Here is a 22,092-nt window from a genome sequence, read left to right as displayed (position 1 = left end):
TTTCTCGAGAATGGCATGTTGTTGCTCTCCTAATCATGGCACTGACAAATCTGATATATACACTCAGCAGACAAGATGGCACTTAATCCTTGTATCCCAGATCTCACTACGCTGGACCTCCTCTCGATACATGTCCCCTGTTACCACTAAGGTAATGCACAATTCTAGTAGAAACTTCCAGTTATTTTCCCCCCATTCTAAGGTCTATTTCCAGCCACTGTCTTTGCAGGCTGCTATAGACAGAACCAAGTAGTATAAATTATTCAGCCTCAGCACCACAGTGAGCTTAGGGCCAGAGAGAAGGCAAACTGAACATCACTGTGGGAGGGATGTGACAAGCATCAGAGGGAGTGGGATGACCCAGGAGGCAATGCTTAAAAGAGAAATAATAGCTGCTAAAGTCTGGAGTCCATCTCCCTCCTTTATAATATTGAGAAACTTGGATGGAAAATATTTCATATACTATCAGATTGAGTTGATGTAGTCATTAATTTTACCTAATTACCTTTTTTTCCTTCTCTTTATTTTTTGTTCCAAAAGATGGCTTTCTTGGGAGGAGAAGCCAGAGAGAATAAGTTGATCCTCATAAATAACCTTGTGAAGCAGATGCTATTATTATATTCAGAAATAAGAGGGCAGAGACTGGGCCCATAATTTCACTGGTATAGGAAAAATCCACGTAAAAAATTCTCTATAGCAATACAAGTCAGAATTTCCTCTGAAACTTATAATCTTAGAGAGTTTGCTAGAGCAGTTAGAAATGACACAATAGATGGAGCGCTGGGTCTGGAGTCTGGAAGACATGAGTTCAAATTCAACTCCAGACACTGACTACCTTTTGTGACCCTGGATAAGTTACTTAACCTCTGTCAGCCTCCCAGGGTTGTTGTAAGGATCAAATGAGATAGTATTTATAAAAAGCACTTAGCACATAGTGACCAGCACATAGTAGGTACTATATAAATTTATCCCTTTCCTCTTTCTCTGACTTGTCCATGAGTCAGAGGGAAGACTTGACGCAAGGTCTTCCCAGTCATGACAGTAGTTCTCTGCTTGCTATGCCACATGATTATTTTGCATTTAGAAATAAATGATGTATAAAGAAAAAATATCCATAAAAATAAAAATACCCATAAAAAATAAAAAGCTGAGATGTCAAAATAAAAGAAGGTAGTTGAACTGGATCATCTCTAATATTCCTTCTAGTTCTAGGAAATCTAGTTCTATGAAAAAATAGCTACTTCCCTAAGCTCCCCAACTTGAGAAACATTGTTTGGTATTACATAAGGGGCTTGGAAAGACCTCTCAGACTCCTTGACATGCAGGCAAGAGATTAGACTGGGAAATATCAATGAGGGTCAGCAAATTGTTTATGACTTATGATCTTCGAGAGTTACCTGGGACAGTAAGAGGGATAAGTAAATCGTTCTATATCACAGAACCAACATATGGAAGAGGCAGAACGTAGTCTTTCTGACTCTGAGGCCAGCTCTCTAGTAATAATAAAAGTGAACATTTATCAACTATATACTTGTGCCAGACCCTGTGCTAAATGTTTTAAAAATCTTATCTAAAACAACCCTAGGAGCTAAGCTCTATTATTATCCCCATTTACAAATGAGGCAATAACAGGTTAAGTGACTTGCCCATAATCATACAGCTATTAAGTGTCTAAGGCCAGATTTGAACATAGTTCTTCCTGACTTCAGGTCCAGAGGAATAAGAAGACTTCCAGGCTGCAGCACTCTTTGCCTCACTTATCAGTGCCTTTTTTCTTTTTAAGGACAAAATCCTTAAACACAGAAGAATGGACAATTCTTCAATTTAAGGGGAGGAGGAATAATTTTTTTTAAATTATAGAAGCCAATTTTTTTTCTGAAGCAAAGCTGTTCTAGACTTTCTCTCTCCTTAGTTCAGTGATAATAAGATGATAAAGATCATTATTTTGAACTTAGGCTTAACTTCTTTGGCACTCACTCCATTCTGATGATCAAACATGATAATGCTTTCAGGTACCTCCAATGGCAATGTCTTACCAGTGTAGATGCTGGCACTGGAAGCTGGGATGCCAAACTGTGACTCGATGAACTTGGGAATGAAGGTGATAAAAGCGGTGACAATGGCACTCTCAGCTGTGTATGACAAACTCACAAAAAGGAATGTCATGTTGCTTAAGATTCTGACAGCTGCTCTTGGTAGGTCTACAAAATGACAAAAAAAATGACAAATGAATGTTATCAAGAAAGGATGAGAAATAAAATCCAATTTGAGTTGTCTTCCAAAAGAACTGCCAATAATCAATAAGAAATAAAGATGTCTGATTGGAAACTATTCCTTTTAAGTATATCTTTATGGTATCTTTTCCCAAATAGAACTACTACAATGTTTCATAAAGATGTCAATAATTACCATAAAAGATCCCAAGGAAAAAACAGGTTATATTCCAAAAGTGTGTTTCTAAGTTGATTGTTCTGAATTCTAAATTCACTTTCCCATTGAAAGAATGTGATAAATGTTGATAAGTTCCCAGAATAGCCCACAAAAGTCCATTCAACCAACAGTGCACTTAAAGCAAGATATTAATAGAATTATTATTCCAACTATACCAACTTCATTTGGAAAATTCATTGAGTTCCAATTCCAGACATTAGGACTACACCTCCTTTCTTCTTCTTGCTTTTCCTCCTTTGGGAATATAGCTTCCTCCAAAAGTAGAATGATAAGGAAAGCTCTTAGAGCACCAGTTACTATGCACTTACATAAAAGAAGCCGCTCTCTAAGTCAATCCCTTCACAAGTATTCTGAATTAAGGAAGAGGGGGAATTCTCAATTTCTCACATGGATGAAGAAGGAAAGAGTTGGAAGGAGGGGAGGTGTTTCCTTACAGCCTGTTCACCTATCTAGGTCACTAGTAACGTGGGTAATGCCTGTGTTTTTGTTTTCCTAATGAAAGATTCTCCTCTGTCTCACACTCTTTGAATGATAAGACATTGTGATACATAATTTTTTGCATACACAATCATCTCAGTGATAGATTTATATCTTATGGAATGACTAAAATCAAGGCCTTTAATAAAAATTAAATCTCTTTTAAAGTCTATCATTTTTATTTCTCCCACAAAATGACTAATATGGAAAAATATGTTACATGACTGCATGATTGCACATGTAAAATCTATATCATATTGGTGACCATCTCGGGGGAATTGGGACGGGAGGAAGTAAGGGAGGGAGGGTGAGAAAGAGGGAAAGAATTTGAAACTCAAAATTTTAAAGAAAATGAATGTTTAAAAATTATTTTATGTGTAATTTGGGGGAAATCAAATATCATTTTTTAAAAAAAAGGAAAATAGGAAAAAAAGAAAGCATATCATTTAGAACTTCTTCCCCAGAACAGGAGGATTAAAAAGTAAGAAGGATAACATATATATTTCTCATGAGAACTCCCTGGTATAAAAACACCCTTTTCCATCTCAGATCAACAAACTCTGAAATTTGAATTAGTTGACTAAGATACTGAGAGGTTGCGACTTGCTCAGGTCACAGAGTCAGTTTCTGGACTTGAACCTAGATGTTCCCAATATGAGACCACCAGCTCCAAGGCTGGCCTTTTATCCACCATACCACACTGCCCCTCACTTCTATATGTAATTTTAAAATCAATATTAAAGTTATTTGGTATAGTAAAGACAATGAATAAAAGTAAAAGTCTTATTCTAAAATTCAAAGATAATACATTTATAATTAAATATCCATACAGATAATAGGTATAGTTGAAAGGGTTCTTCCTAAACTTAAAATTTTTTTTAAACCCTTACTGTCTGTCTTAGTAACAACTCTAAAAAAGAAAGGCAAGGGCTTCTAGGCAATTGGGGTTAAGTGACTTGCTCAAGTTTGCATATTTAGGAAGTGTCTAAAGCCACATTTGAACCCAGGTCCTCTCAACTCCAGACCTGCATTCTCTCCATTGAGCCACCTAATGGTCCCTATAAATTATTTTTAAGAAGAAATTCTACTCATTTCAAAATTGACCAAATTGTCTAAAAGATAAATGTCCTCTTCTCTCTTGTTCGTAAAAAAAAAACACTTAATCATAATTGGGGAGATTTGGGGGACAGAGAAGGAATTAAAAGTTACTTAACAAAATTTCAACCTTTTCTGCAAAGTTCAAAGAAAAAATGTTAACAGAAATTTATGGAATAAAGATATTTGAATCAATAAATTATAAGGAAATATCCTTCTTTTATTGGGGAATAAAATACACTGCTATCACTTAGAACTCTGAAATAAAAATCAATGATGGAAATAATATACTAAAATGACAAAATATGTTATTAATATTAAGTTGAAATGCTAAAAGACCAGTTTTGTGATCATGTAAGTTATTTTTTTTAATTCTTAAAACCTAATTCACTGTACAAAGACAAATTTTACTGCAGGATTAAAATAGGAATAAAATGAAAAACAAAATAATAAAATTAAAGGAAACCAACAAAAAAATCTATTGCATCTATCAGCTGCTCCAGTTACTTCCTTAAAAAGTATCTAAACAAGACCATTTAATTCTTTACAAATGATGTCTCTTCAAGTATACTAACAGAATGGCTAAATATCATTTTTTGTGTATAAATATTTTTAGCTTCAAATTTTCCTCTGAAGCAGTAAAGTTTTAAACTAGGCCATATTGAACTTGAACCTGGAAGAAACCTTAGCAGCCATCTGGCCCAATACCCTCATTTTACAGTTAGGGAAACTGAGGCCTAGGGAAAAGAAATTATTTGCCTAATATCACATAGATAACAATAGCACCTTTATGCCAGAATAGATAATAAGTAAGAGTGCTGGACTTGGAAGTCAGGAAGATCTGAATTCAAATATTGGTACTAATTAGTTATATGATCTTGGACAAATCTTTAAGCCCTGATTTCTTCATATATAAAACAGGGAAGCAGTAGTACTATTCTTTGCTCAAGGACAAAATGAAATCATGCATTTAAAATTCTTTGCAAACATTACAGCTTTTTATAGCTTTTATCTCCAAACACAAGTCAGAGCTAATATTATTAGCAGTCCCAGCATACAAATCTAAGTCCTCTGACTCCCAATCAGTATCCTTTTCACTCCACCAAGCTGCCTTTCACTGAATAGCACAGAGTTCTTTTCCCCTCCACTAAATGGCTCCAGACTACCATGCTTTTTGAGTCTATATCTACTTGTTATAGTCTTGTTATCTCTTCTTTCACAGATTGTCAGTGCTCTTTTCTTAATGGTTACCTCTCCAGTAGCTGTTGCTCCCCTTCTAATTTTCTGCCTCTACCATGCCTCAGAAAAAAAAAAAATATATATATATATGTTATATATATATATATATGTAAATATAGACACACATTTGAAATACACCAAATTACGCTTGAAAAAATAAATTAACTATTGGATTATGATTCTGCACAATACCTACCCCAGAATTAATCCTACCCTGGAAAGGATCATTGCAATAGCAAAAAGAAGGTGTTGTGAGGAAAATAAACCAGATTCTCCCAAGCTATTCCAGGGTCATACATCATTCACCTTTGGAAGCTCTAATAAGTGTTCTTATCTGGGGGTCCACGAATTTATCTTACATAAGTATATTTTATACATTATGTAATTATGCTATATGTTTAATATATTATATTTTGATACATTATATAATTGCTTTCTTTTGTAATCTTTTTAAAAAATTTCTTAACCTTTACCTTCCACCTTAAAATTAATACTATGTATTGGTTCCAAGGCAGAAGAGCAGTAAGGACTAGGAAATGGGGGTCAAGTGATTTGCCCAGGGTCACACAGCTAGGAAGTGTCTGAGGCCAGATTTGAACCATCTCTAAAACATGGCTTTCAATCCACTGAGCCACCCAGTGAAATAGGTAACTTAATCCTGTATTCCTATATAACACCAGCTGCCCCCTTTCTTTTGTAATCTTGTGTATTTTACTTCCTGCATTTAAAAATTTGATTCTGGGAAAGGATCCATAAGCTTCACTAAACTACAAAAGTGTCCATAGCACAAAAACTAGGTAAGGATTCTTGTCCTAGCAATGAACTCATCCAAGCAACTAGAAAACTCTCCAGGATAATAAAAGAAAAAGAAAAACACCTCGTTACCTTGCCAAAGAGGACTAGCTGAACCCTGAGTAACCTAGGTTTTCTATATTGAGAAACAAGTTTCGCACGGCTACAAACAAACATTCAGTAAGAAACAGTCTCATGCATTTTTCTCTAGTGTAAGCAATATGTATCTTGTTTCACAACATGACGAACAGGGAAATATATATTGCCTGATAATATATATACAGACTATATCATATTACCTTCCTTCTTGGGGAGGATGAAGAAAGGAAGGGAAGAGGAAAAAAAAGAATGAGACATAGATTTTGGGGCATAGCTAATGTAAGAATGTGTTTCTCTTGGATAAGCATATTTATTATAATGTATTACATGTTTATAATGAATCATATGTATTATATTATTATGTTACAGATTAGCTTATATAATATATAAAACATAAAAACAAATGGTAACTAAAAAAAAGAAATGATCCCAAAGAAAGCCTTATTGCTGTGATTGTTGCTAATATTTACCCAATGTCCTCAGTGTACCTGACATTGGACAAATGATATACAGTAACAAAACATGGCTTTTCAGGAGCTCTTATTCTAATTTCAGGTATACTGACTATGTCATACAAGCAGGTGTTATACAAACCCATTGCTTGCTTTTCATGATTAGTTTTTGCCTTCTATTTTTATATCCTAGTTAGAAATCCTTGAGTGTATCTAGTTATCATAGGCAACTATAAAATAATCACTAGAAGAAGGTTTAGAGAGAGGAAAAAGCCTTACCTAAGCCTTCTAGAAGATGATTCCTCTTTGAAGTGGGATTTGGAGAAAGTCTTCAATTCAATCAACAAACATTTTAAAGCACCTACCATGTGCAAGGTATTGGGAGATAGAAAGATGAAAGAACAGGGATCATGCCCTCAAAGAATCTATAATCTGGTAGGGAAGATAAGACATGTATACAAACACTATAATACAAATATAATTAAAATGAATGCATAGTAGAGAAACAAAGTTTTATTAGAGATCTGAAGGAGAGGTCATTTCTAGTATAAGGGAAAAGCTTCATAGAGGAGGCAAAACTGGAAATGGGCTGGTAGAATGAGCAGAGGAAAGGGGTTTGATGGGTGGGAGTTGGGGAACAGTTCTAATTGGATTAAAAAGCAGAGTCTACAATAGAAGACCAACGGAATGAATAAATGTAAATTAAAATAAAGAGAATGCATGATGAGATGTGGGAAGTATAGCTTTATATCTTAGGAATTGCAAATTTGACAAAAGGATGGATGACTATTAGGGAGGGGAAGATGAGAAAATTTATAGCCCTAATTCTACTATTTACTTAAAATAATGAAGTAGCAAATTAAGAGAAGGAAACATGGATGAATTCCAGATATGTGCCTCTACACTGAATACCTATCTTCTGTTCATATATTTGTTCTTGATTATATGGAAATTCCATTAGGCACAAACCTTTTCCTAATTTCTAACAACTCTCTCCTATCCTTTCATACCTCCATTGACTTATTATACTGATGACTCATGATGGTTTCAAGGTGATCCTGATGGAAATTCAATCTCTGGCAGGTCTTGAGAAGCTAGAATGGTTCTGAACATGAATCCAACATTAAGCTATACGTCTGACCATGAACCAGTCCAGCTAAGTAAAAAGAGACACCACTAGAACATTGGCTTCCAAGAAATTAAATTTTTAGTTCCAGAAACTCAGGAAAATGAATACAATATTATGGCATGGCGGGATTATCATTTATTTTGATTGAGGGAATATCTTCTCTAACAAAATGAGAAATCTATTAAAGTACCGATGTTCTGTCATTGTGGAGTGATTTAAGCTTATTAATGTCTATTCAGCCTGCAAGAGTAGGAGAGAAGAGGGAAATGGGTAAGAGAAGAGAGAAAAGGGGAAAAGAGAAGAAAAAACAATGGCAAAAAAAAAAAAAAAACAGCAGCCAGAGGCCAGTCATTTGACCCCAAAAAAGAGACAAAAAATGCATCTCCTTCCCTTCTTTTCAGAGGAGAAGGGTTTTGGGTTGCAACATTGCATATACTGTCAGATTCAGGGATTTGTTGGTTAATTTTGCCAGGTTGTTTTTTCCCTGCTTTTTTTTTCTTTATTAAAAAGGAAGAGCTCTCTGGGAAAGAGAGAAGTTGGTATATATTTTGAAATAAAGGTGTTACCAAAAAAAAAAGCTATAAAAAAATTTGAGATAACATGCTTATTCTGCAACAGTAGCTTCAGAACAACAAAAATCTGGGTTTTTGTTAACTTACCATTCCTAAAAATGATTTTGGGTAAAAAGAAAAGGAAATACTGTTTTAGTAATATGACAATTTCATTTCAGACTATAAATATTTAGTAAGTAGTGCAAACTAGCCATCTGGCATTATACCTGTTTCTAAACTGTTGCTGAATGAAGACAGTTTTACTCTGCTTCCTATTTTAATGTTTATTCATTCATTTACCTCAATTGCTCATTCTTAGATCAAACTATTTTTAAACTTTAAAATCTTCCGATGTTTTAAAGGGATGAGGAAAGCAAGCACAACCAAGCTGTAATTGTGAATAATAATGGTGAAAATAATAATAATCCCAGCTATTTGCATAACACTTTAAGGTACACAAAGGACTTCACAAATACATTCTCATTACAACAATCCTGTAGAATAGGTGATATTGTTATCGCCATTTTGCAAATGAAGAAACTGAGGCTCAGAAAGGTTACATGACTTACCCAGGGTCACAAAGCTGGTAGATGTCTAGGGCTCTATTTGAATGAAGGACTTTCTGACTTTAGATATGACACTTTCTCCACTGTACCACCCAGCTACCCAAGTATACATATTACTTATTCTATAGTCTGTCTAATAAACCATATATATGTGTGTGTGTGTGTGTGTGTGTGTGTGTTTCTTGGACATGTCAATATTTAATTTCTTTGCCTTTTACTCAATATATGTCTCTTTGTCTAGTACCATCTGTGTGTTGTTGACAAAAAAAAAGAAAACAACCCTAGAAAAGGTCACTGACACTTGATGTCTTCATCCTTCCCCATTCTCATTGGAAAATGACAGTTACATGGAATCATTGATTATAAACTCTCTACCACCACTGCCTTCCAACCTTCTCTTCTCTCTTTCTCATACATGCAGATACATGCAAGTGTACCCACTTTTCTATAAAGTATTAATATCATTAATAATAATAGTCTTAGGAATAGGGATTGGATCAACTATCTCATTAAAGAATTATTTTATCAATGAAGAACATCTTCTCTGTAACTTATATAATATTAGAAAATTGATGAGAGAAATTTGCCTACAGTTCTATGTGTCACAGGCTGAATTTGAAATCAAGTCTCACTGGCTCCAATGACAGTTCTTTATAAACAGTTATAATGCCTCTCAATTTGTTAAATTCTAATTATGTTGATCATATAGGGTTTTGTTTTTTTTAACTTTCTGTCCTAATGACAACTCTAGGACAGAAGGGCTAGGCAAACAGGGTTAAGTGACTTTCCCAAGGTCACTCAGCTAGAAAGTATCTGAGGCCACATTTGAACTCAGGTCCTTTCAACTCTAAGCCTGGCACTCTATCCACTAGGCCACCTAGCTGTCTCATAAAAACCATATTGGCAATTTTCAGTTCCACAATCACAACAAGGGTAGAATCATCTTTGGAGATTTTGTTTTCTTTTTCAAACTTGTAACCCATTCATCTATACACTTCATTGAAAATAAGTGACAGTCTTTGGCTTTGAAACATAGTCTGCACAATCCCTGGCCACAATATAAGCTTATTTATTTGAAAATGACACTGATCAGTATTGCTTTTCATCTGTCCAAGTATGGATGCAAACTTGAATGTTCTTTCCATACTTAAAACATAAGGAAAGCATCCTCTTTGTGTTATACAAATCAAAATTTTTAAACTGTTAATATTCACTTTCTGCCTTCTTAATTTGCAAGATATATTTTCTGCATCAGTGGATCTATCTCAAGTTGCCAATGTGTAAAGGATAGTTGTCTGTAATTCTTCCTATCAAACACATGTCACATGTAATACTTTCTGATGAAGATGGTGGCGGGATGCCTTTATTCAACCATATTCACAGGATCTCTGATGGCCACCTTACATGAGGTTCCTTGACTCAGGGTAGCTAACTCAATTTAGCCAGAAACTTCCAAAATCTTGCACTATTAGGTCCTATGGATTTTAAAATACACTATCCATGAAGTAAAGATGAAGTTGAACAGAGAAAAGAACCTGTGAAGTTTTCTTCAAACTATCAATATAAGTAAAGATAAAAGATTACAATAGATAACAGGAAAGTTTCTAAAGTTTTCTAGTCATCAAAAGCAATAACTTAGAGAATGTTTAGGTAGCTATACTGTCAAGACGTAATGGCTTCAAGGACGTGAGCTCAACTCTCAGAAAATTGATCAGGCATCCTTAATGCTTTAAGTGCTACTTTTAGTTCATAAGATATTAAAGCAATCAACATCTTGTTAAAAGGCTCAACCTTCTTATATGTAACTGAAACGAGAACACTCAGAATTACACCTTCCTTTTTTATCCCATTTAAAACAGCTTAAGTGTTGTATAATTTGTTGCATAAATAGCTGGAAAAATTGATCATATCAGTTGATTGTGAATGTTCCACTCTATGTGTTAACTTCAGTGGCCAAAAAGTGTCTTTGCACCTTCTAGAGGTGCAAGTAAAACTTAATAGTAGTTGATTTTTCATTCATTGATTTTTTTATTAGTAACTCTAAACAGAAATTATATCAGTTAAGACAATTGTTTGTGATGTCTTTTTAAAGTAGCATATTTTGTATTATCTATGTCAAATTGTTTTATTTTTAAAGTCAGTATGGGAAAGCTCACCATAGAGGAGCTGTAGAAAGAAGGCACACTAATTAACTATTGTAGAATCTATAAATTATTCCAAAAAATTTTCCAAAAAAAACAGTTTGGTATTATGCAATAAAAGTTACTGAATTGTTTGTATTTTGGGCCCCAAGACTCTACTACTGAAATTATTGTTACACTCCAAGGAGAGTAATTGTTATAGTGTAACACTGGCAGAAAGAAAAGACTCGTATATGCAAAAATATTCCTGGCAGCATTTCTTAAGATAATAAAAAGTTAGAAACAAAACACATGTCCAAAAATGGCTAAAAAATTATTGCCTGTGTAGGTAATAATATTATTGCACCATAAAGAATCTCTACAAAGAATGGCCAAGATTCTTGAAACAAGTGACTTTAATGCCAAGATAATCATAAAGAGGGGAAAAAATACTTAGGATTAAGAAATTCAAAAGACCAAAAATGTCTACATTATCCAGTGGATTTATGCTTAAATATTATGAATTCTATATTAAGAAATTAAAAATATACTAGATATAGTAAGTCCCCCAAAACATAACAAATGAAAATGTCTATAAAAAGGAAATAATTGGTTACTAATGTAGGGTGCAGGAGGGAATCATTTTAGAACTGATTGCCTGTGTACAGTCAAAGGTCAAAATTCAAATCCAATGGGAATGTGGCAGTAAGAACTATTATGCATCTTCAACATCTATAATCTGACCTATTCAAAAAAGTGTTTGAATAAAGGAAGACTAGAGTCTAGAGGAATTGGGTTCAAATCTGACCCCAGATATATCCTAGTTATATGACCCTGGGCAAATCACTTAACCAAAAATACCTAGCCCTTGTTGCTCTTCTGCCTTAGAATTTATACTAAGACAGAAGGAAAGGGCTTTTTAAAATATAAAGGAAGGAAGAATAGTAAAGACATTCATTCTGATTATCATAATTTTTTAAAGAATGCTATAACAACACAAAGAGGCCAAAAAGAGGGGAACAAATATGAAGAAAATCTGATATAAAATACAACAAAGGCAGACCAACTTAAGAATATTCACAGGTGAAATTGGAGCAAGGACAACAGAGACAGAAAATGGAAAGGATTTCTCAATACTTTTCGGGCTGTCTATTATAATTATGGATGACAGTAGAATCATTTGGGTTCTAACATGTAAAGACTCCAGGTACTATTTGTGGAAATGAAACTCAAGAAGATGAAGCTAGGACAAGCAAATGAACTAAAGCAATAATAATAATAATAAATACACTTAGAAAATCCAGGGCAGAATAAAGAAAATTTTGAAAATGCTAAGGGACCAATTTAAAATATTCTCAAGCAAGAAAAGAGTCCAAATGTTTTTTTAAACAACATAAATAGTTGTTTCTTGGGGTTTTTAAAAAGATATTTATTTAGATGTAATCAGCAACTGACTTGCATGTGTTCTTTCTCACCTGTATAAAATCTTGATGAGAATAATATATATATGCATATATATGTAAGATATTCTTCCTTAATTAAAATATGAGAAGGAAAAGACTCAAACTTTGGCAAACAATTTTCTACAGTACAATATAACTAATTGACTGAAAAGTGTTTGAGAATTTGGGAAATAGCACTGTGCTTTCAACAATCTCAGTATGCTTACATCTTTTTTAACATTAATACTCTCCCCAGTGTGTATATTAATCATAAAATATTGCAAACTCGAAATAATCAAAATTGCAGACATTATAATGTTTACTGTTGAATAAAAACAAACAGTAACCCAGTAAAAACCAAATGAAATCTTAAAGGCTTTCTTATGACAAGGTGTTTCCCACAAATATTAAGATAAAATAAAATATATTTGAGATCATACAAGATTCCTAAATAGAGGCAACCAAAGAGAAAATTATTAAATGATACTCTGATTCCCTCTGCCAATTGAGATATAAACAGGGAGACATATGCTCACCAAAAACATTTGCCAATATCAAAAAGGATGTCCTGCAAAGAGTAGAAACAAGAAAGATTCTTTAGAAACCATGCAGTCCTCCAAATGTTTTTGTTTGTTGAATATATTGTGATGATTAGATTAAGCTTCCAAAATACTATACGGGTTCTTCAATGAGATCCAGAACCATAAATACCACTTCAAAAGAGTTCAGCCTAACAATCCACAATGGGAAAAAAATAGATGAAAGATGTTTATTGCCCAGACTGTCATGAAGTTGAATCCCATTGAGTTAGTCCATTAGCACATTATCTTGGATATACTATAGCTCAGAAATTAATAGAAGGAAGAGAAAAAACTAGTTTACATTTAGGAAACTGCTCAATAATCCCAATTTGCCCCTAGGGAAAATAGTTCTTATAACATCAATCACAGGACACCACCTAATCATAAAAAGCTACTAAGGTGGCAGGGATCATCAAAACACAAACTCAGAAGAAAACGATGTGAAAATGGATACAAGCAAAACCTCAAAGGAAAAAATGCAAATTGGAAACAAACCCAGTAAGAATTCCTGATAAGAGTGGTAGAGGAAGAATTGGGGAAAGATACAAGAGTGATATAAAAAAATAATGAAAAGAGAATTTACAGTTTTGCAAAAGTAGTATGAAAATATAGAAGAAATTAATATCTTAAAAAAACAGAAGTTGACAAATAGCGAGAGTCACAAAAATTCACTCAAAAAAAGAACTCCTTAAAAAACAGGATTAATCAAATGAAAAAAGAAGTGAAAAGTTCACTGAAGAAATAATTCCTTATAAATTTGAATTGGGGTACTGAGCTTGAAGATGGGAGGTTCTAGGTTCAAATGTGGCCCCAGACACATCCTAGCTATGTGATCCTGGGCAAGACATTTAACCCAAAAAGACTAACCCTTACCTCTTTTCTGTCTTAGAACTGATACTTAGTATTGATTCTAAGATAGGAGGTAAGAATCTTTATTTTTTAAATTAGAACTGGGCAAATGGACACTAATAGCTTCATAAGATATTAAGAAACAAGAAAACAAAGTCAACAGAATTTTAAAATAGAAGAAAATACAAAATATTCCATTGGAAAAACTAGACTGGAAAATAGGTTGACAAGTAATTTAACAATTATTGGAGGGGCCACATGGGTGGCTAAGTGTATCAAGAGCCAGGCTTAGAGATGGGAGGTCCTAGGTTCAAATCTGACACTTCCTAGCTGTGTGAACCTGGACAAGTCACTTGACCCCTATTGCCTAGTCCTTACCACTGTTCTACCTTAGAATCAATACATAGTTGATTCTAAGACAGAAGAGAGGGGTTTAAAGAAAAAAAAGAATTATTGGACTACCTGAAAGCCATGATTATAAAAAGAAAAGCCTAGACCATATTTCATGTAATTATAAAGGAAAACTGTCCTGATAATTTAGTTCTAGAGGATGAAATTAAAATAATCCACCAATCATCTCCTGAAAGAAATCCCAAGAGAAAAACTGGAGTGAAATCCCAGAGCTCCCAGGTCAAGGCAAAAACATTGCAAAGAGCCAGAAAGAAACCATCCAAATATTGTGAAGCCACAGGTAGGATTATTTGAAACTGAGCAGTTTTTACATTATAAGAGCAGAAGGCTAGGAATATGATTCCAGAAAGTAAAAGAGCTGGGATTACAACTAAGAATAACCTAAAAGGAAAATCAAGCATAATCCTTCAAGGAAAAAATGAGTATTTAATAAAATAGAGGATGTTCAAGTATTTCTGGTGAAAAGGCCAAAGCTGAATAGAAAATCTAACATTTAAACATAAAATTCAAGAAAAGTAATAAAAAAGTAAATATGAAAGAAATCATGAGACTTACTAGGGTCTATACATTTACTATACATTTCTATATGGGAAGATAAAACATCTAACTCCTAAGAACTTTAACATTACTAGGGCAGTTAGAAGGATTATACATAAACAGATAGCATGGGTATGAATCAATTATTTTTGGATGATTTCAAAAAAACTAAAGAGACACACTGGTAGAAGGGGTAAGGAAGAGGAAGAATGGAGAAAACTATCTCACATAAAAGAGGTAGGAAAAGAAGAGTTTTTCTAGTGGGAGGAAAATGGGGGAGTAGCAGGCAATGTTTTAAACCTCACCCTCATTAAAATTTGTTCAAAATGGGGAAAATATATATATACGTTCAGTAATATATAGAAATCTATTTTTCCCAACAAGGAAGTAGGAGAGGAAAAGAATAAAAGAGGTCAAAAAAGGCAAGTAGATTAAAGAGAACCATGTTCAGAAGGAAAATAGTCTTTACAGAGAGAAAAGGGATAAAAAGAGAGAGAAGGATAAACAGAAGAAAATAGGATGAAGAGAAATACACAGTTAGTTATCATAACTATGACTATGAATGGTATGAAACCATTCACAAAACAGAAGCAGATAGCAGAATAGATTAGAAACCGGAGTCTAGTAATATGCTGTTTACAAAAACAAACTTGAAATGAAAAGATACATACAAAAAGTTAAAATAAGGTGCTGGAAAAGAATCTATTATGCTTCAATTGAGATTAAAAAAAACAGTCAGAGGTAATAATCATGATCTCAGATACAACAAAAAACAAAAACAGACCTAAAAGATAATCAGGGAAACTACCTTTTCCTAAAAGGTACTATAGACGATGTAGTATCAAAATTTTTTACAGCAAGTTTCTCTTATTAAAGGCCTCATTTCTCATATAAATAAGGAACTGAATCAAATTTAAAAGAATACAAATCAATTGTAAATTTGGTAAATGGTCAAAGGATATGAACAGGCAGATTTCAGAAGAAGAAATCAAAGCTCTCTATTAGTTTGAGAAATGTAAAATAAAACAATTCTGAAGTACCACCTCATACCTATCAGGTTAGCTAACATAACAGAAAAGAGAAATGACAAATTTTGGAAAGAATATAGGAAAATAGGGATATTAATACACTGTTGCTGAAGTTGTAAAATGGTCCATCCATTCTGGGAAACAATTTGGAACTATGTCCAAAGGGCCATAAACAGTACATACTACTTGACCCAGAAAGATCACTACTAGGTCTGTAGAAAAAGAGTTCAAAGAAAAAGAAAAAGGATCTACTTGTACAAAAATATTAAAAGCAGCTCTTTTGGGGGTAGCAAAAGAATTGGAAAATGAGGGAATGCCCTTCAATTGGGGAATGACTGAATAATTTGTAGTATATGATTGTGATGAAATACTACTGCATTATATGAAATGATGAATAGGATGGCAAAACTTAGAAAAACCCATATGAATTGATGCAGAGTAAAATGAACAGAATTGAGAGATCATTGTACATGTGCAATATGGTAACCATGATCAGTTATGAAAGATTTAGCTATGCTGATCAATGCAATGATGTAAGGCAGTTCCAAAGGACTTATAATGGAAAATGCCATCCACCTCCAGAAAGAAAACTGATAAACTCTGAGTAAATTTTTTTTCTTTATTTCTCTTGCTTTTTGTGATATGGTTAATATAGAAATATGTTTTATGTGATTTTAAATGTATAATTGTTATCACTATTGATTGCCTTCTCAATGGCTGGGAGGACTGAAGGAAGGGAGAGAATTTAGAACTCAATTAAAAAAAAAAAAAGAATGCCAAAGATGGGGCAGCTAAGAGGTTCAGTGGATTAAGAATTAAGCCTAGAGACAGAAGGTCCTGGGTTCAAATGTGGCCTCAGACACTTCCTAGATGGATGACCCTAAGGAAGTCATTTAACCTCCATTGCCTAGCCCTTACCACCCTTCTGCCTTGCAACCAACACACAGTATTGATTCTAAGATAAAAAGTTAAGTTTTTTTTAAAAAAAAGAATGTCAAAGATAAATAATCTTTAAATAAACATTGTGTGTATAAATAATTTTATTAAAATATTTTATTAATGATGGTGGCTTGCACGCAAGTGGTATATAAAAAATCCAAGAAATGTATGAGTAAAAGAAGAGACAGTCTAGTTAAGTGTGTAGAATGAGGAATAACAATCTCAAGTATTATCCAAAATATTAAAAAAATTAGAGGAAGTTCTCCATTGTGTTGGGTAGATCCTATATAGCATATTAAAGAGAGAACATGCAAAATAACAGTATATGATGAGAAGCCATGGATAAATTGCAATTTGTACCATGAAGTTAATACCTATATCCCTGAATCCTATATCTATTATTATCATAGAATAATTGAAGTTAAAATGTACAAAGTACTGGGCTAAGTCCTGGGGATTCAAATCTGAAGAATATTAAGTAAAAACATTTTTATGTTCACCTCCCTTATGTCTCTCTGAACCTAAAGAGCTTTTGCTCTAACCAAAAATAAGGGGAAATGGATATGGGAATTAGGAACATCAAAACCATAATGACTAACAAATATTTTTGTTCTAACTAACTAACTTTTTTTAAATAAAATTTTGGTTCTTTGATACAAATTTTGTCCCTTTAATGTTTTTTAAATGCCATTGTTGAGTCAACCAGAGTTAATATTCCTATATTGTGTAAATATTTGATGTATTAAATATCAATAAAATGTTGCTTGATTCTCTCAGACAAAATTAATTATGGAATAGGACAAAAGCTCATGGAAGGAAAGCAAATGATTAATTTACTGGTCACTTGGATTAACAGATTTTTCTTAACCTCAAGACAGTGGGTACTGAAAGCAGATTTCTTTGGCAGGGGAAGATTTTATTTTTTTATTCAAATATATTTTATTTGCTAACTACATCTAATAGCAATTGTAAACATACATTTTCCCAAAGCTATAAGATCCAAATTGTCTCTCTCCACCTTCCTTCCCTTCCCCATCTTGGGGAGATGGTATACAATTTAATCTGAGTTATATGTATATTCTCATGCAAAACATATTTCCATACTGATCATTGTTGTAAGAGAATACTCATATAAAACCAAACCCTCCAAATAAAACCATAAATAAACTAATGTGAAAAATAGTATGCTTGGATCTGCATTCTTACTCCAACAGTTCTTTCTCTGGAGTTGGATAGCATTCTTTGTCATAAGCCCTTCAGAACTGTCCTGGACCATTGTACTACTGAGAATAGCTAAGTCTGAAAGCAGATTTCTGACACTTTAAATTTTTTTTAATTTCTTAGCCTACATATTTTCTTATCCTCGTTTAGTCTGTTTAAAAAATAAAAGTAGTGGAAAACAAATAAGTTGTTTAAGATTTCTGAACTAATCTGAATTCATAATTTTAATTAATATTTAAAGCCTAAATACATTAGTTTTTTCCTATATGTTAAAGCAAGATTATATCATTTTAGTAGTAATTACTGGGAGATATAATTTTCTTACCAAGTTTACATTTAAAAAGACAAAAAGTCACACTGTCAAATTGGTATTTTATGCATATATTTCTCATTAGGTATGTGCTACTTGATGTAGTCAAAATAAATAGAGGTCTCCAATGCACATAGGTTCAAATAGTTTCAATTGCTAGAGCTCTGTTTCTTTCTTTCAAAAGAATATTTTACCTTTTACTTTCTTTCCAAATGCCATAGAAGATGCAACTCCTTCTTGCTCCCTGCTGTTTGATTTTTCCTTCTTAATCTCATCATCATCACTGGAAACATCATTAGTGGACTTTTTCTTTTTCTTATGTCGAGGTGGAAGCTTCTTTGGGAAAGTAAACATTGGGAATATCACAAGAAGCATTGCAATGGCACAAAGGAGGAATCCACTCCACCTAAAAAATTAAGAAACATGAAGAGCCATTTATGCCTTATGTAACGTGAAGGGTGAGCCAAGTAAGAAGTCAGCAAAAGTGATAAAACTTTAAAGACACAAAATAATTTATCTTCATAGATCAGCAGCTAAAAAGAAAAAACAGCCAAAACAGGAACGAACAGGTAGATGGCACAGTGGAGAAAGCACCAGGCCTGAAGTCAGGAAGATGCGTCTTCCTGAGTTCAAACCAGGGCTCAGCACTTATCGGCTATGTGACCCTTAGGAAAGACATTTAACCTTGTTTTCCTTGGTTTTGCTCATTTGTAAAATGAGCCGGAGAAGGAAATGGAAAAACCATTCAAGTATCTTTACCAAGAAAAGCCCAAATGGAGTCACAAAGAGAACACAAGTGAAAAACTAACAGAGAACTAAAGAGAAAGGTTTCCCTTGTTCTGCTGCACAGTTAATGGCAAGCCTATCCAATAATATCAACATTTGAACACTCTAGGAGCCCTACTGAAATTTTATCCAATGCAATAATATTTCCAAAGAACCTAATTAATGTGTTTTTGTGGTGCTATCATCTCCTTAATGGAAGTTATATGGTGAGTCACCAAATGAAAACAATCATCCACTCAAGTTCTATTCCAACTCCCCAACATGACATGGAGGTGGCTCTGGGTCCTTAAGGCTATACCAGCTGAGTGAAAATGATACAATATAGATGGCCCATATCCCTAGCTCTTGGGAATTTTCTTTCCCCCTAAAACCAATTTGGCTCATTTTCCCTACACCCGTCTCTCTTGGGAACATCAGTATCTAACTTGTGCGAGTTTTCCCTGGGAACAATGGAATTTAGCCCATATCTTCCCCTCTGAAGGTCCTCAGATTCCCATGCCTAGGAAGGCATAGAAATGTTATGAGCTTCATCAGCAAGTACCTTTCCATCAGTGCAACTGCTGGTTTCTTTTTTAAGAACTGGGAGTTAGGAGGGAAATTACCAAAGGGGGGAAAAAAATTAGTCACCGATCTTACAACATATAAGGCTACTACAGACATGACTTTTCTCTCAAATAGGGAAGTGGCATGATTTTATATATTAACAAAAAATGCATATTTTCAAATCAGCCTGTTGATGTTTAAATGTTTTACTTTGGTTAATAAGAATCTTTTGAGCACCTATTATGTACCCTGTATTTTGCCAGGATCTGTGGAGAATAAAAAAAATAGGACTTGGGCCTCACCTTCAAGGAATTTAACATATAGTCAAAAAGACAATTCACCTAAAACAAGGAGAAGAGCATAAAAGGTAGTTTTTGTCTATGAAGACATGTTAGAATGTAGGAAGGAAAATAATAATAGTAGTAGTATTTCTATAACACTTTAAGGTTTCCAAAAATAAACTTATATAAGATATCTGATCCTTATAACAGCCCTGTTGCTAAGCCCATTTTACAGTTAAGGAAAACAAAGCTTGAGAGAGAAGCAAGTTTCCCAGGGTTACACACCTAACAAGAATCCAAGGCAGAATTTAAAACTCAAATCTTCCAAACTCCAAGTCCAATATTCTCTCCACTCTTTCACTTGGGATTATAAATGCTTAAAGACCTCAGCAAAAAAAGGAATTATTGCAAATTGTAGTATAGTAAAAAGCTTTATGGAAAAGGATTTGAGCTAATCCTCAAAGACTGGACAGGATTTGGATTCTGTCTATATACAAACTGAACATCACCATACTATGTGTAAGTTAACAGTCATAAACAGATTCTACTTTTAAAAAAAAAGTTGAGAAACCAGCCACAAATTCTTATATTTATTAATAAGTAACTTTTCTAAAAACTCAAAATTCTCTTAGTAAATACTTTCTTTACAATCACCCATCACCTACTATGTGCCAGGCACTGTGCTAAGTATACAAGTACAGAAGGAGATAATCCCTTCCCTGTCCTCACGAAACTTATATTCCACTCATATCCCAAGGTGGTCACAGAAGCCTAAAAATCAAAAATAATAATGCCATAGTGATGTGTGAGAATGAGGCTTCCAATCAATGTAACTCATTCACCCTTAAATTACTCCTGCAGACTCTTATCTCTGGACCAACATTTCCTCATCACCTCTTTCTCTTTTACAGGTCTTAAAACTGGTCTGTCTGCTCTCTTCTGATTATCATTATATCTCTTCCCTCTAACCAAAGTTGTTTTTTTTTTTCTTCCTGGCCCATTTCTGCAAGCAGAAGTGAAATACAATCTCCAGCATCTCCCTTATTATCCTGCTCCTGAGCAAACACTGCAGCCCTTTTAATATTTCCTAAGGGATTTTGCTTTAAGAACCTACAGAGAAACTTGGGAGGTAAAAATAACAAACATGAGGAAGTTACATAGCTATAAAAAATTGTAAAGCTTTCATAAATAAAGTTACCTCAGGTATTCACTGAAGTAAAAATATGTAAGTTCTTATCTCAGCTCCTTCATGAACTGTTCATTCAGGTCTCCCAAGTACTAGTCATTCTCAACTTCTTTGTCTATTAATTATTATTCATATACATATGTATGCATATATATAAGTACTAGGACTGGCACCCTCATGATCATATTCCTTTCAATAAGGAAAAAAGCATCCAAAATTCCGTTCCCTACTCCTCTTTCATTCCTTCAATAATCCCTGTGTAGGGAAAACAACACAGGCATTCTCATACAACTCACTTTTAAGCAGAATTAAATTTAAGGTTTGCAAGATACTTTTTTAACAACTCTTTTAATCCACACCACAAGCCTTGTGGATAAATAGCACAAATGTGCTTAGATTCATTTCAAAGATGAGGAAACTGAGGCTCAAAAGTAAACATGGTCATGGCTGCTAAGCAAAGTATCAGAGCCTGGATTTGAATCCTCATGTATACAAAATACAAATCCAAACTTCTGTCCTATCACACAACTCTTTCTTACTATAAAGGATACCCAATTTGTTAATATTTCCTCTTCCACACTAAAAACAAAACAAACTGAATTTTGTATTTCTTTCACAGCTACTCGTTTTTATAATTATATATTTTCTTCCCTGATACAATGCAAGATCTTTGAAAGCAGAGACTGATTTTGATTTGTATCCCCAACTTCTAGCATAGTGTCTAACACATGGTAAGCCAATAAAACGCTCGTTCATTAACTTATATAGCAATATTTCCCTGTTTCACATAACAATAATAACTCAAATTCCTATAGTGCTTTAAAGTTTTCAAAAGTGCTTTATTTACTATTAGCATGGCACAGTGGATAGAGAGCCAGACTTGAAACCAGGAAGATCTGAGTTCAAATCTTGCTTCTGGCCCATACTAGCTATGTGATTCTGGGCAAGTCACTTAACCACTCAGACTCCAGGAAACTTTCTTAGGAATTTAGGTTTCATAGAAGGGG

The 22,092-nt window shown here is 33.8% G+C and overlaps 1 protein-coding gene across 1 annotated transcript in view; it reads right to left on the bottom strand.

The window, feature by feature from the left end:
* Positions 1-22,092, bottom strand: part of SLCO5A1 (solute carrier organic anion transporter family member 5A1) — a 159,140-nt gene that overhangs the window by 63,715 nt on the left and 73,333 nt on the right. The window contains exons 3-4 of the mRNA XM_044657972.1: positions 18,484-18,695; positions 2,037-2,201 (exon numbers count right to left, since the gene is read on the bottom strand). Coding sequence (XP_044513907.1) covers positions 2,037-2,201; positions 18,484-18,695 — 377 coding nt within the window. The remainder of the gene's footprint in view (positions 1-2,036; positions 2,202-18,483; positions 18,696-22,092) is intronic.

This window comes from Gracilinanus agilis, chromosome 1 (assembly GCF_016433145.1).
Source record: "Gracilinanus agilis isolate LMUSP501 chromosome 1, AgileGrace, whole genome shotgun sequence".
NCBI lineage: Eukaryota > Metazoa > Chordata > Mammalia > Didelphimorphia > Didelphidae > Gracilinanus > Gracilinanus agilis.
Note: the sequence above shows the minus strand (reverse complement) of the source record. Positions and strands in the feature narration are given on the sequence as shown.